A 16,268-nucleotide genomic window follows, 5' to 3' on the forward strand; every position below is an offset into this window, starting at 1 on the left:
CACTGACTCGGATACATCCATGCCCACAGTAGTTTGTGGAAAGTTGCAATACCAGACCATAATTGAGACAACCATGGAAATACGCTACAACCTACATTTCGTGACTGTGAATGCAGGGATGGGCGTTGAATGTGTAAAACACTGCTTACCCAGTCCCTTAGAAAATTAAGGAGACCACACCCCAGTAATAAATGTAAAAGTTAATTCATTTTTTCCATTCTGTAGTGTGGGACAGAAAACAAACTAATAAAGTTTCTGGTTTTGCAAAGTATCTTCTTTTTATTGGATGCTACAATCATCATATCTCTAAATCAACTTGGTATTCCTATTGCAGGGATGTCCTCTTCTTTATATTGTGATCCAGAACCAGTTCAGGGAACTTTCACCTCAGATAGATGGACATAGTGGGTATAAGTATATTGTGAGTGAACAGGGCCATCAATTCCATCTTCCCTGAGCTAGTCAAACATAAAGCAAAGAAAGAAAAGGAAACACAATGGAAGTCCTGAATGAGGACTTTCCCAATGCGTACATGAACCACATTCCCTTTTGCTTAGTCTATGTTCTTATTAGTGTGCTGTTAGAAATAGGGTCTCTGGTTGGCAGTCAGTTTGCACTCTGTCCAAGCAGGGACCCTCACTCAGGTCACAGTAAGAGAGTTACACTCCTAAGACAACCCCTGCTCACCCCCTTGGTAGCTTAGCACAAGCAGTCAGGCTTATCTCAAAGGCAACGTGTAAAATGTACCAACACATACAGTAATACAGTGAAAACACTACAAAATGGACACCACTCCAGTTTAGAAAAATAGGCAATATTTATCTAAATCAAACAAGACCAAAATGATAAAAATCCAATATATATCAAAGAGAAAGGGGACTGGGAGGGTTAATGGTCCAGTGTATAGCCTCCCTAGGTAAATACTATACGCCAAAAGTAATGATACACTGTTCCAAAAAGAAATGACAAAAGAGAGAAGAGACACAGAGAAGTCCTATTTTTAGGAGCAAGAGTCCTCACACAACCAACTGGGTGTCATGCTTCATCATCGGTTATGCTCTTCGTCAGACCGGCGCTGCAATGTCTGACGGGCACCCCCGAGGGGGGGCTCTTTGCCGGAGATCTTTTATCGATGACGCCAAGACCCCAAGAGTGAGTTTGGAAGAAAGAAAGAAACAAGGGGAGAAAAATAACTAAAATTGGCTCAAGACCCAAAACCTCATGGTAACAATTTTATTAGTCCATGGTGGGTAAAGGCCAAGATTAAAAATCAAATTGGAGAGTGAAAAGGAATAATGATCAATCACTCTCTCTCACAATCATAGTGAAATAGAAGGTCAGGAACTACCCGTCCCTCCCTTAGAAAGAGGTCAACATGTTTTGCGTCTCTGCGGTCCAAAAGGATCCAATGACGCTTCTTCAGGACCAGATTGATAAGTACTTCTCCCTTCATGCACTGAATAGACTCCTATATTCTTACACTGTCAGTTATCATGTCTACAGTCACTTACACTAGTCCGGTATACATCGGACTTGTCATTCCTAAAAGTCACCCTGTAATGGAATGAACACTGATTATACAATGGTATTCCAGGCAGGATCTACTCATCCTGGGGTGAAAAGAGAACAAAAGGTGTCAAATTGTGAGGCACACAGTGTTTGTGTCATGAGTAGCCTACCACAACATGCAAAGAGAATAGACGCTTACTCTCCCTATTGCGGAATGGGCTTCATGGGACAGCATAGGCCTAAGGCCGGGCACACAAATTTTCTAATAATCAAACAAAAAGGAAGACAGACATGCCTGTTATTTTATATCACACAAGAGTCATGACATCCCCACACAAGAAGGACATAAGTCAACTTAAAAACGATCATGGATCATATATAATGTGAAATGAGTCGGGTAGTGAGGACAATAATCTGAACATATATGTTGTGACCTGACCATACTATGGTGGTCATTCTAAACCTGGCGGTAAAAACCACCAGGGCGAATGACCGCGGTAGCACCACCAACAGGCTGGCGGTGCACCGCTGGGCATTCTGACCGCGGCGGTTCAGCCGCGGCCAGAAACGGAAAGTCGGCGGTGTACCGCCGACTTCCCGCTGCCCTTGAGAATCCTCCATGGCGGCGGAGCGCACTCCGCCGCCATGGGGATTCTGACACCACCTACCGCCATCCTGTTCCTGGCGGGTCTCCCGCCAGGAACAGGATGGCGGTAGGGGGTGCCGCGGGGCCCCTGGGGGCCCCTGCAGTGCCCATGCCAATGGCATGGGCACTGCAGGGGCCCCCGTAAGAGGGCCCCACAAAGAATTTCAGTGTCTGCTTTGCAGACACTGAAATTCGCGACGGGTGCAACTGCACCCGTCGCACCTTCCCACTCCGCCGGCTCCATTCTGAGCCGGCGTCCTCGTGGGAAGGGTGTTTCCCGCTGGGCTGGCGGGCGGACTTTCGGCGGTCGCCCGCCAGCCCAGTGGGAAACCCAGAATGACCGCCGCGGTCTTTTGACCGCGGTACGGTCTTCTGGCGGTTCCCGCTTGGCGGCCGGCTACCGCCGCCCGCCAAGCTTAGAATCACCCCCTATATGTCCAAAGAGCAATGATAGTAGGAAGCGACATATACCAATATATCAGACTTTTTGGTCAATGCTGTATATATACGAAGCAGCAGTGTAATCCTTAAAGAGGGTAAATGACTAATAACCCAATCAAAAGCATATGGCAGCAGAGAATCAAATAACCCAGTTAATTGTTAGTGCATGAAAAACAGATAAGCGAACATACTTGTATGCTCCAGGTCTACTACAGGTCACCTACCCCTGGTCGTGCTTTTGATTGGGTTATTAATCATTTACCCTCTTTAAGGATTACTCTGGGGCCCCAGCATGATTTTCACTGTCTGCATAGCAGACAGTGAAAATCGCGACAGGTGCAACTGCACCCGTCGCACCCCTGCAACACCGCCGGCTCCATTCGGAGCCGGCTTCTGTGTTGCAGGGCCTTTCCCGCTGGGCCGGCGGGCGCTCCCTTGGCGGGCGCCCGCCGGCCCAGCAGGAAAGTCTGAATGGCCCCTGCGGTCTTTTGACCGCGGAGCGGCCAAGTGGCGGCGTAAGTTTGGCGGGCGGCAATCGCCGCCCGCCAAACTTGGAATGACCACCATAGTATGGTCAGGTCACAACATAAATATTCAGATTATTGTCCTCACTACCCGACTCATTTCACTTTATATATGATCAATGATTGTTTTTAAGTTGACTAATGTCCTTGTGTGGGGATGTCATGACTCTCGTGTGATATAAAATAACAGGCATGTCTGTCTTCCTTTTTGTTTATTAGAAAATCTGTGTGCCCGGCCTTAGGCCTACGCTGTCCCGTGAAGCCCATTCCGCAATAGGGAGGGTAAGTGTGTATTCTCTTTGCATGTTGTGGTAGGCCACTCACGACACAAGCACCGTGTGCCTCACAATTTGACACCTTTTGTTCTCTTTTCACCCCAGGATGAGTAGATCCTGCCTGGAATACCATTGTATAATCAGTGTTCATTCCATTACAGGGTGACTTAGGAATGACAAGTTCGACATATAGCGAACTAGTGTAAGTGACTGGAGACATGATAACTGACAGTGTCAGAGTATAGGAGTCTATTCAGTGCACAAAGGGAGAAGTACTTATTTATCTGGTCCTGAAGAACCGTCATTGGATCCTGTTGGACCGTAGAGACGCGAAACATGTTGACCTCTTTCTAAGGGAGGGCCTGGTAGTTCCTGACCTTCTATTTCCCTATGATTGAGAGAGAGAGTGATTGATCATTATTCCTTTTCACTCTCCAATTAGATTTTTAATCTTGGCCTTTACCCACCATGGACTAATAAAATTGTTACCCTGAGGTTTTGGGTCTTGAGCCAATTTTAGTTATTTTTCTCCCCTTGTTTCTTTCTTTCTTCCAAACTCACTCTTGGGGTCTTGGCGTCATCAATAAAAGATCTCCGGCAAAGAGCCCCCCCTCGGGGGGTGCCCGTCAGACATTGCAGCGCCGGTCTGACGAAGAGAATAGCCGATGATGAAGCATGACACCCAGTTGGTTGTGTGAGGACTCTTGCTCCTAAAAATAGGACATCTCTGTGTCTCTTTTCTCTTTTGTCATTTCTTTTTGGAACAGTGTATTATTACTTTTGGTGTATAAAAATCCAATATATACAAGTCAAGTTCAGAATTTTTAAAGTAAAAAGAGTCTTACACCATAGAAAACACTGGAAACGTTGTTACGCACCGTACAGGGTTTGTGTTAAAAATAAAGCTGCATGGGCGAGCTTGCGTCAGAAAGTCAGCGATGTGTCGATTCCTTACCTGCAAGTGAGGCCGTCCATCATTTTTTCTCTGGTCGGGTAGGCGATGTGTTGTTTTTCTCTCTCGCAAGAGAGCGATGCATCGATTTCCGGAGGGGGCACCTCAGATCCGCGCAGGTTCACATTGACTTTGATGCCCAGCAATGTTGCATGAGAAATCCAGCCACACGGTGATGGAAAACCATGCTGCGTGGGGTTTGTGCCGTTATCAGCAGCTGCAAGCAGGTGTTTGCATCATTTCTCCAGCTGCAATGCAGATGATGAGTCGATATCCTAGCAACGATGCAGGTGGTGCATCGATTTCAGCTGCGAAGCGGGTGGCGTATCTTTTTTACAGCCGCGTTGCAGGTGGTGTGTTGAAATTTTCCCAGCACGGCTTCCTTTGTGTGGATTTCAGTCCTTGTTCTACAAGCTTCACCTTTAAGGGGCCCAGGGACTGGATAGGGTACCACTTGGCAGGGCAGGAGTCTCAGCAGAGAGTCAGGTGCTGGCAGAGAAAGTCCTTGATGGCCCTGAGACTTCAAAATAGGAGGCATGCTCAGTCCAAGCCCCTGGAGATTCTTCACAAGCAGGAATTTACCACAAAGTCCAGTCTTTGTCCTCTTTCAGGCAGAAGCAGCAACTGCAGGCCAACCCAACAAAGCACAGTCACAGGAAAAGGGGCAGTACTCCTCCTCCAGCTCTTCTCCTTGGCTGAGGTTCCTCTTGGTTCTAGAAGTAATCTGAAAGTCTGGGGTTCCAGATCCACTACTTATACGCCTTTCTGCATTTGAAGTAAGGAAACTTCACAGAAAAGTCCCTGTTATTCACAAGATCCCGCCCTGCCCAGGCCTGTGCCCAGACACACACCCGGGGGTTGGAGACTGCATAGTGTGAAGCCAGGCACAGCCCATTCAGGTGTAAGTGACCACTCCTCCCTCCACTCTAGCTCAGATGGCCCATCAGGATATACAGGCTACACCCCAGCTCCCTTTGTATCACTGTCTAGAGGGGGTTCACAAACAGCCCAACCGTCAGTCTGACCCAGACAGAGAATACACAAGCAGGAAGAGTCACAGAATGGTTTAAGCAAGAAAATGCCCACTTTCTAAAAGTGGCATTTTCAAACTGACAATTTAAAAACCAACTTTACCAAAAACTGTATTTTTAAACTGTGACTTGAGAGACACCAAACTCCATATTTCCATCTGCTCCCAAAGGGAAATTCCTTTTAAAAGGTATTTAAAGGCATCCTCTATGTTAACCTATGAGAAAGATAGGCATTGCAACAGTGAACACCGAATTTGGCAGTATTTCAGTTAGAACATATGAAACACACAGCACAAGTCCCACCTTTAACATACACTGCACCCTTCCCATGGGGCTACCTAGAGCCTACCTTAGGGATGCCTTACAGGTATAAAAAGGGACGGTTTGGGCATGGCAAGTGGGTACAGACACTGCATGGCCTGAGATGTTCTGCAGGGCTACTCGTGGGTGGCACAATCAGTGCCGCAGGCCCACTAGTAGCATTTGATTTACAGGCACTGGGCACCTCTAGTGCACTTTACTAGGGATCTACTAGTAAATCAAATATGCCAATCATGGAAAAACCAATTACACATACAATTACACAGGGAACACTTGCACTTTAGCACTGGTCAGCAGTCGTAAAGTACCCAGAGTACCAAAAACAGCAAAAACAGAGTCCAGCACACAGTCAAACCATGGGAAGCAGAGGCAAAAAAGACAGGGGAGACCACGCCAAGGATGCCAAGTCTAACATGTACCTTTAATGAATACCACACCACTTTGTGCACTCCTTTCACCACAGTTTGTGTTTTAGAATTAATAGTACTCCCACCAGAATGTAAAGGATTGCTGTCTTCCCAGCCAGCATTATTTAGGTTAATAGACCACCACTGCAACACTTGCCTGAGGCCACAGCTCCACCCTGGAACTATGTCCTCTGAGGATTGGGCACCTCTACTCAGATGGCCATGGTACTTCGTGCACTGCTCAATACTGATACCCTTCTCGTCTTGGGCCGGGGCCTCCATTATACTTCTTTTTCCTTGCCCCTTCCACCTCAAATGGTTTCTGCACCACATTGTCAGCACCGGTCCAATCCTTGCCTGCTTCTCTGGCCTTCGCTAATTTCTCCTCTTTGCTGCCTCACTCTTCTCCTTCTCCTCCCTACACTGGTCTCTACTCTGCTCTGCCTTTGCCTCTCCACTTCTTTCTTAATTCTACCTCAACTGGTTTCTTCTCCACTTCACCTCACTCTTCACAGCTCCACTATTTGCCTGCAACTCTCAGCACACTCAAACAAGCAGCAGGTGGGTTCTCTTTTTATCTGCTTCTCCTATTTACTATCCAGTTTTTGCTAAAGTAAGTTCCTGGTTATGTGAAGATCTACGCTAGGTTTACTGCTAAGAGCACTGAAACACCATAAACTAGAAATGTAGAAGAACACCTATGGTCCAATGGACATATCGCGATATTCACCACAGGGGCAAGGTACCCATGAACATCCTTCAGGGCAGGCTCTCTGCCACATATCCCCAAAACTATTTGAAAATGGCCACAAAACAGCATTGGAGCAGATGATATCGCTCACCTCCCAACCAATGCATTCCAGGAGAATCCTACATCTTTTCTTCAGGAATTACAGGAGTGCAAAAGTAACACAACCATAGTTCTAACAACCTTAAAAAATAGACAGAAAAAATGCTGCAGTCTAATTATCATAAATAAATTCAAGAATGCATAATTATTTAATCAAACCAAGTTTTGTTGTAAAGCAAAGTCATTGCCAAAGACATCAATTTTCAACATATAAGAACATACAATTAATGAGCGTGACTACCTCTGATATGCACAGCATCTGATTTAATAAATCAATACCTTTTTTCTGCAGTATTCTTACGGCAACCATAAAGTCCTACAATTTGTAAGTCTTTCTTTTTCTTCAGTTGTATACCATAAAGTTCCATCTGCAGCCATAATCAAGGATTCACAAATTACATGTTTATAAACATGAGGCAGGATTTCTGCAAATCCTTGTAAATGGCTATTCTGCGCTGTGTCAGGTTGGTACAATCGAGGAAGCAGAAACAAGATCAGGTCTGCAAAACAGGGGACTCTTTGTGATCCTAATCCTTTGTGCAAAGTCATGGACTACTGAAGTAAGTGCAGTTACCAAACCCCAACAGAAGCACCCAAAATGGGGCAACATATCACCTGTCTTTCTAAGGAATTGAAAAGCACCTAGATGCTTTGGAAATCACGTTTTCTGAGCTATACAAAAAGAGTGCAACTTAACAACACAATAATGCACTACGTTACATGAAAAATGATGCTTATCTCTGTACATAGAGTACAACTGCACAAAACCATAAAGCCATACTTTGAAGGCAAAAGAAGAGAGTGTGTCCCTGTGAAACAAGCATTTGCAATGCAACGTGTCTCACATTTGCTCGAGTTAGAGCTATTAGCGTTATAAGCTCCTAACTGGACTTTTCTTGCCACACAAATAGAAAGAAAAAACGAGTGTGATCGTGCTTAAATTGAAAATCCAAAAAAAATTAGTGCTATCACGCTATGTAAAACCCAGAGCTATTGTGCTGCGTGGAAAATAAAAAGATAAAGTAGTGCAAGAACCTTAAGCCTCGTAAGTTTTCAGTAATTGGCCGGTGCGCTCAAGGAGGACTGAACACCGGAAAGAGAGATTACAACAGGGACGGAGCGCTGTGCGACCCTAAAAAGAAGGTGGTCACTTTAAGAGTGCATTAAGTGCTTACGTAGGAGCAGAGGGAGTTCTCCACAAAGGTCACCGCAAAGTCAAATCATATCCTTCGATGGTTTAAAGTAGAACACTGGAAAAGGAATGCTGGCTTGGGAGTATGTGCACAGGATGCTAGAGCTTAGATGTGCACCATAGATCGCAAACTGCCTGAAGAGACTGATTTGTGAAATGTGTAGGAAGCTGGCTCTGTATATACTATTTCAAAATGAGATATAGTGTGCACAGAGTCCAGGGGTTCCCCAAAAGGCTTGACTTAGGCAATAATAGATAATACTAATGCTCTATTTGTGGTGGTGTGGTCAAGCAGTTAGGCTTATCAGAGGGTTTTTGTTGTACACACAAGCAATAAGTGAAAACACACACTCAATGACTTAACTCCAGACCAATACATTTTATATAGAAAAATATTCTTTCTTAATGTATTTCTAGAACCACAAGATTTATTTAGTTGGTAAGTACATTAAATGAAAGGTACTTTGCATAGTAATACTTAGAACTTTGAATGGAATCAACAATGTAAACAGTTTTCTTTAAAATAGCAAGAAGCTATTTTAAAAGTGCACACTGCAATTTTCTACAGTTCCTGGGGAGGTAAGTAAAGTACAGTTTTTGAGGTAAGTAACAAACGTACAGGTTCAGTCTCCGGGGCATAGGTAGTCCACGGTTGGGAGTTCAAGATAACTCCAAACACCCAGCACCAGCAACACAGGGCCGGTTAGGTGATGAGGTGAAACAAGAGCCAAAATAACGTGGGCCCCTATGGAGACAGGGAGTACTCCGGTTCCGGTCTGCCTACAGGCAGGCGTCGGATATCTTCATCAAGGTCAGGGGGATCCTCGGGATTCCCTCTGCAGGAGTCATTGTGGAAGGGTGGAGAGGTCAGCCTAGGGCAGACACTTGGTCGGAATCGCCTGGGGGTCCTCTCTGACTGGTTGGTTCCTCTGGACACCGGCCAGGGGCATTGGGTACAGAGTAGTTTGGACTCACGCTTCTAGAGTGAGGTGGGAGTACCTTTAAAGACAGTTTCTTTGTCTTCTTGTTGGGCAGGTCTGCTGTCCACAGGAGTTTCTTGGTCCTCGATGAGGCAAGCAGTCCTCTGAAGGCTTTTCAGGGGTCGCTGGTCCTGCAGAATGCGTTGCTTCTTCTGTTACACCTTTTTGAAGCAGGAGACGGGTCAGTAGGGCTGGGGCTGAGTCAGTTGTTGTCTCCTCCTCTTCTCTGCTGGGGTTTCAGCTCAACAGTCCTTCTTTTCTTGAGGTCGTCAGGAATCTGAAGAGCTGGGTTCAGGGTCGCCCCTAAATACTAAATTTAGGCGTGTGTTAGGGTCAGGGGGCAGTAGCCAATGGCTACTGTCACTGAGGGTGGCTACGCCCTCCTTGTGCCCACTCTCTCTGGGTAGGGGGCACCTCCCTATCCCTATTGGCCCTAATCCTCCAAACCAAAATGGAGGATTTCTCAAGGAGGAGGTCACTTCAGCTCTGGACACCTTAGGGGTGGTCCTGGCTGAGGGGGTGACTTCTCCTTGTTTTTTTTATTATCCCTTGGGACTTGCCGCCAAAAGTAAGGGCTTGTCCGGGGGCGGGCATCTCCACTTGGGTGCTGTAACACCAGGCTTGAGCCAGGTGTTACAGTTCATGCAGGGGGAGGTGTGAAGCACCTCCACCCAGGACAGGCTTTGTTTCTGGCCACAGGGTGCACAAAGGCTCTGACCCCATGTGGTCAGAAACTCATCTGGAAGTGGCAGGCTGGCAGAGACTGGTCAGTCCTACACTACCAGGCTGGCTGACATACAGTGGGCATCTCTAAGATGCCCTCTGTGTGCATTTTTCAATAAATCCCACACTGGCATCAGTGTGGGTTTATTCTGTTGAGAAGTTTGATACCAAACTTCCCAGTATTCAGTGTAGCCATTATGGTGCTGTGGAGTTCGTAATGACAAACTCCCATACCCTATACTCAGTATGGCTACCCTGCACTTATAATGTCTAAGAATTGAATTATACACTGTAGGGGCATAGTGCTCATGCAGCTACGCCCTCACCTGTGGTATAGTGCACCCTGCCTTAGGGCTGTAAGGCCTGCTAGAGGTGTGACTTACCTATGCCACAGGCAGTGGTTGGTGGGCATGGCACTCTGAGGGGAGTGCCATGTCGACTTTGTCTTTTATCCCCACTAGCACACACAAGCTGCAAGGCAGTGTGCATGTACTGAGTGAGGAGTGCCTTAGTGTGGCATAATACATGCTGCAGCCCTTTAGGGACCTTCCCTGGCCACAGGGCCCTTGGGACCAGGGCTTTCTTTTGGAAGGGTCTTAACTGTGTGCCAGTGCTGTGCCATTGTGGAGACAAAGGTACATTTTTTGGGAAAGAACACTGGTGCTGGGGCATGGTTAGCAGGGTCCCAGCAAAACTTCCAACCAAAGCTGGCATCAACACTAGGCAAAAAGTGAGGGGGTAACCATGCCAACAGTGCCATTGTCCTCCAAAATGCTATACATTAATTAAACTGCAGGTAGTGTAAAATAGTATAGGAGTCGACTCACAGAAAACGTGTACAACCAGGGCTGCAGAGGTACATCTTATGATTTGCAAAATGCCACGCAATTTTTGTGATTCATATTTCCCTAATTTCCCTGGTGCAGAAGGTTGTGCCACTTGTGGTGATGCCTTCAGAAGCCCCAACAACCTTGCCATTTTGCCTGTGCCTAACTCATACTTAAGCCTGAGGATAATCTGACCACTGGGTGGATTTTCCGATGTTGTAGGTGCCATTTGCCCACGTGAAAAACCACAGATACCCACTATGTGGTCTCAGGGTGCAGATTTTGCAACCAAGGACGCAAGTTTTTGTATTCGCATTATACTTCACAATTCAAAAAGTTTGAGGATCGGCCCAATGGCTCGAGATCAGCTACTTGCGTGCATGTTAGTCTCATATATCGCCATGGAATCTCGTTGCTCCACGGTCTCTAAAGGACAAGAGGTGCCTCACTATAGGCCAGATGTAGGAAGCATTTTGCAATGCACAAAACCTGTTTTGCGATTCGGTAACCTGGTTACCGAATCGCAAAACGGGTTTGCGAGTCGCAATTAGGAAGGGGTGTTCCCTTCCTAATTGCGAGTCGCAGTGCAATGCAGGATTGCTTTGTGACCGCGATCGCAAACCAATTGCAGTTTGCACCCATTTGAAATGGGTGGTAACCCATTCGCAAAAGGGGAGGGGTCCCTAAGGGACCCCTTCCCCGTTGTGAATGGAACTGCAAATATTTTTTCAGAGCAGACAGTGGTCCTGGGGACCACTGCCTGCTCTGAAAAAATAAAACAAAAACGTTCCATTTTTCGTTTTTGTAATGCATCTCGTTTTCCTTTAAGGAAAACGGGCTGCATTACAAAAAAAAAACTGCTTCATTAAAAAGCAGTCACAGACATGGTGGTCTGCTGTCAGCAGCAGGCCACCATCCCTGTGAATGCCGCCACTTGCAAGGGGGTCGCAAATTGCGAACCCACCTCATGAATATTAATGAGGTGGGCCTTTGCGACCCCCTTGCGAGTCGCAGATGGTGTCAGGGACACCATCCAACATTCCGATTTGCGACTCACAAATTGCGAGTCGCTCTGAGTCGCAATTTGCGGGTCGCAATTCAGAAGTTTACTACATCTGGCCCTATATTCGGTGTAAGAGATGCTAGCAATCTGTATTAACAATCTATATTAATAAGCTACAAGGTAAGGCATCTTGGCAGATGCTGACTTCTTATCTTCCAGTTAAATTTACCATCAGGCTTGGAGTTTCTTCTTTTGCACACACTGACAAGGACACTGTCTCGGGGCGCACTAGAACTCCAACGTATGCCCTCATTATGAGTGGGCACGTCATTTGAGTAGGGCTGGTAATGGAAAAATACCAGGTAATTTCCCAGGCCCCTCAAACCCAGGACCATATTGATTCTGCCGAATTAAATTCAAACGTGCACTTGCTTCTGATAAGTAATAAACAACAGCTTTTATGACTCACCAATATAGCTGTATCACACTTCTGGGCATCCTAAAGGGCCTTCCGACATCCCTTCGATTTTGAGTAGTTTGATTAAAATGTTTTTCTACACATTTTCTTCTATACTGTAAAACTTTTCGACAATATTGGTTTTGCCATGTTTTAACCACCTTTCCTTCTTAATATGTATTTTGTGCTAGAATGTAACAGGAGTGTGTCTGTTTTCACTTCTCCTGCCTGGGAGTCCCTCCTGCAATGTCCTTTCATCTAGATCCCTCTACAGTCGGTGTAATCAAATGTTGAAGATAAGGCCTACATTGTCACTCTCAGAGGCGTGCATGATTTACAAGCTCATAACAACACTGAGATTCTGCAGACAAGCTAGTATCTCCAGGAACTACTACTTCCAAGGACAATTGGGGCCCAGATGTGTTAAGGTGGTAGTGGGCTTTTGTCAAGCAGATGTGGAATGGCTTATCTACTCAGAAGTTCTGGAAGAACAGAAGAAGAAAACGCAAACCTTAGCTGAAACAATAATGTACCTAAGTATAAAAGGAAGAGGACAGCAAATCATTTGATGGTATGAGCCGCAGTAACTTCTGTATTCATTTGATTGTGGTCGGATGGAGAGTGGACTGATTGAAATTGAAAGTCTTCACTGAATGGAGAGTGGAGAGTGGAAGGCTGGGAATCTAGGCAGGTAAATTAAAGGGCTAAAGTGGAGCTCAAGAAGAACACAAAGCAGAGATGAGAAGAAGGAAGGAACCAAAAGAGCTTCGTATGATGAGCACAAGAATGTTGTGAGGTACTGATCTGTGACAACTTGAACAAGAAGCTACAGCAATGACTGGTGTAGGTTCTACAGCAAGGAAAATGTGCAGCTTCCTCAATGGACAAATGTGACAGTGTCACAGTGGGACACTGGCCTCCAGCATATACGTTTTCCTTGGCTACTGTCATTTTACTCCATGTGGCTGAGGCAATTTTCCATCACTTTGAAAGCATCTCCATTTATCAAAATGATTTCCAACATCTTCTTCACTTCTTTGGTAGGGGTCATCTCCTGGATTGACCTGACCATCTTTCTCAGCTACCCTGTCTGTGGGAGAAACAGCTGAGTCTAGGGAAAAGGTAGGCACAGCTTGACTTTGCAGGACTGTCACACAGGACAAGACCATCATTTAAGAGGTCAATCTGTCACAGTGAATATGACTTAAGCCTAAGCCACCAGTATATTTGGTGCCACTAGCCAGGCTTCCATTTATCCTCAGCTAACTATACTGGTGAGCTCCATTTCATACTCCAAAGACAGCAGGCGTCTCTGCAGAATTGTATTTGTTTATTGTTGTGTTTCATAAAGCACTGTTTGTCATCTTGCAATAACTTCAGAGCACTGGGCTTACAGCTAGCTAGGGTAAAAGAAGCACACATGAAGTACACAAGAAGTAACAGTGATAATCTGTTCGTTGGAGTCTCATCAAGTGTGGAAGGAAATCATACAAAATATTCTTTGATCGCAAACCCAGATGCGGTTTTAGGAAGAAAGCTTTTTAAAACAGCTTGATTTTTATTAATTTTCTTTATAGGTGTTTGAGACTTCAGGGTGTTCCAGCGTATTGGACTCAAAACTACCAAAGATCACCCCGTGTGCTTCTGTCATTTCGAGAGGCACCGAGGGATCATATGTGATGTTGCTGACCAAAGATTCCTTGCGGGGATGTAATGAGGGGCCAGCTTTAGTAAGTATGCTGGACCATTGTTCCAGGAGGCCTTTGCAGATTATGCAATACATCTTGATGCCCGCATTCACTGAACACCAGTGAAGACCTTTCAAAGCTGGTTTGGCATAGTCAAATACACCTAGATTTAGACACATCTCAGCAGCTTTGTTTTTGTAGTATTTGAGGTCTATCAATCAAATTTGGTGGCAAACCTGCTGAGATCACATTGCAGCAATATGGGCTCCACTTGTAACACAGCAATATTGAGACTGTGGAGGCTGTTGTTGCCTCCATGCCTTAGATAATATCATTGTGTCTGACTTATGTTCTACCATTGAGGCAATCAGGGCCCCAGTGGTTCTATATCCAAAAGCCAGCACTCTTGGCGTGGTGGTTTGAAGCTAAGTAAAGTTGGGCTTTGTGTGCAGCACCTATTAGAACTTCCTTGTTAGGGAACATCTAATGGGAGTGGTACACAAATTCAGAATCAGTTCAGGGAATTTTCACTCCAGATAGTTCACCGGTGACACCGATCACGTAGCAGCTTTGGCAGTGTCATGGTGTAGATATGTGTGAATAGTTCTTCTGTGATACTAGAGAGCATCTTCCGAACAAAAGACGATGAACTGTCTGGAAAAAATAGGTCTGCTAGTATTGAGATCTTTGGATAAAAAGGTGTTTACTCACCTTTAGTTTCTTAATATGTAAAGCAGTCGCTCTTCTGGAAACAAGTGAGTGAATGGATATATCTGTGTAATTGTGCAACTCAAAATAAATTGCCTGTAGGCCCTTCGTTGCTCTGTAGGACACGTATCCTTCCTGAGTTGTCACTACTAATAGCTACCTATAAAGCCCAACAACTTGAAGAACCAGACATCCCTAGGAGAGCCCTGAAGATGTTCCACTACACAACAAGCCAGCTTTGGAGCACCTCCCTAGTGGTGTGGCACAGCTGCAGATTCTACAGCGGGGATAACGATAACACAGCCCAGGGCACAAAGAGTCTGTGGGGATCACAAACAGGGGATGTCCTCCGCAGACAAAGCATGCTGTGAACCTTCAGCAATGCAGCAAAAGAAGGCACAAGGATTTCAGAGGGGGGAACCATAAGGTGAGTGCAAGGTATCTGATACAAAAGTGAAATTAATGTTCTCTGTACACGCTCGAATTCCTCCCCAGATAGAGTGAATGAAAGCAGGCCACTGTGCCCTCACTAGGTGTGGTGTGGTGCCACGCACTGCTTACACGGTCATGGTGAAGGCTACTGGTCCCCTCCCTTCTGCGGCGGGCATACCACACATGGGGAGGAGGGTGTCTGAGGATGTAAGAATACAACGGCCATTCCAGCACAAAGGAAATTGACAAGCCAAATATATCCTCTTCTCTTGCTAGTCTAATTTAGTTTCACGGTCAATAATACGTGTGCATTTCATTGTGTTTAATTTTATTTTAGGAGGTTTGTAAAGCGCTAGCTTGTGATGGACTGCCATATTTTAGTGATACCTTGGCTATCTGCAGACAAACCAGAAGCGTGCACCAATAAAGTAAAGAAGAGAGTGCAGCAATAAGGGAAGGCTCAGTAATTAAGACAAAAAAAGATCCGAATTGGGGTCAATAACCATGTTCTCTCCGTTCTATTGTAAAGGTCAACGCAGGTTTGTGAGCCCAAATGAGGAGCCGATGGTGCCGCTATTCCTGTTTGCCTCTTCTGTGGAGCACTGGAAGCATACCCAGAGGCCAGAAGAGAGAATCGGAGTCCTGCTGGCCACACAGCAAGAGGAGGAGGAAGAGGTGGGTCGATATTGAGGCGCGTGAGCTTTGGAATGGAGAGCTCCACATTACATTGAGGATAATATGATTTAGATCCGGTGCTTCTTAACATACTTTTCTGCCAGGTGATTGACTGCTCTTGCATTTGCTAATGGGTGATAATGCACTCTTACCACAAATTAAGCTATGTAATAAATTGGAGTATTGACAAACATACTTTCCCTTCCTCTATTAGCTGCCAGTTAGCGCTTCGGCACAAGAGTTTTGCACTTCTCGTAGGTGAACCAAATCATATTTTATAGCGGGATTACCTGAAGGGTGGGACGCAAAGGCCAACAACACCACACTAAAAAGAGAAAGAAAAATGACAATATCTTTAACAATGAAGAAAGGAATATTTTTCGACACTAATACACACAGGCATGGCCAATGGATTTATGGGATTCTATGGCTGTGGCGTTTTCTGCATGATTATGGGTATACAGCACTTGCTCATAACCCATCATGTGCTGTGTAATTTGCAGTTTAAAAAAAAAAACCTTCTAGTTCACACGCATCAAAATTTGATAAAAACGCTGCGACACGTGTTGCCACACAGTGGCAGGCCCTTTTCAGTGGGCTAGGTCGCATTTACAGTGTTCATTACTA

The 16,268-nt window shown here is 45.5% G+C and overlaps 1 protein-coding gene across 1 annotated transcript in view; it reads right to left on the bottom strand.

The window, feature by feature from the left end:
- Window positions 1-16,268, bottom strand: part of TMEM241 (transmembrane protein 241) — a 533,877-nt gene that overhangs the window by 244,313 nt on the left and 273,296 nt on the right. Inside the window, exon 11 of the mRNA XM_069220019.1 lies at window positions 15,932-15,966. Coding sequence (XP_069076120.1) covers window positions 15,932-15,966 — 35 coding nt within the window. The remainder of the gene's footprint in view (window positions 1-15,931; window positions 15,967-16,268) is intronic.

This window comes from Pleurodeles waltl, chromosome 2_2 (assembly GCF_031143425.1).
Source record: "Pleurodeles waltl isolate 20211129_DDA chromosome 2_2, aPleWal1.hap1.20221129, whole genome shotgun sequence".
In the NCBI taxonomy this organism is placed as follows: Eukaryota; Metazoa; Chordata; class Amphibia; order Caudata; family Salamandridae; genus Pleurodeles; species Pleurodeles waltl.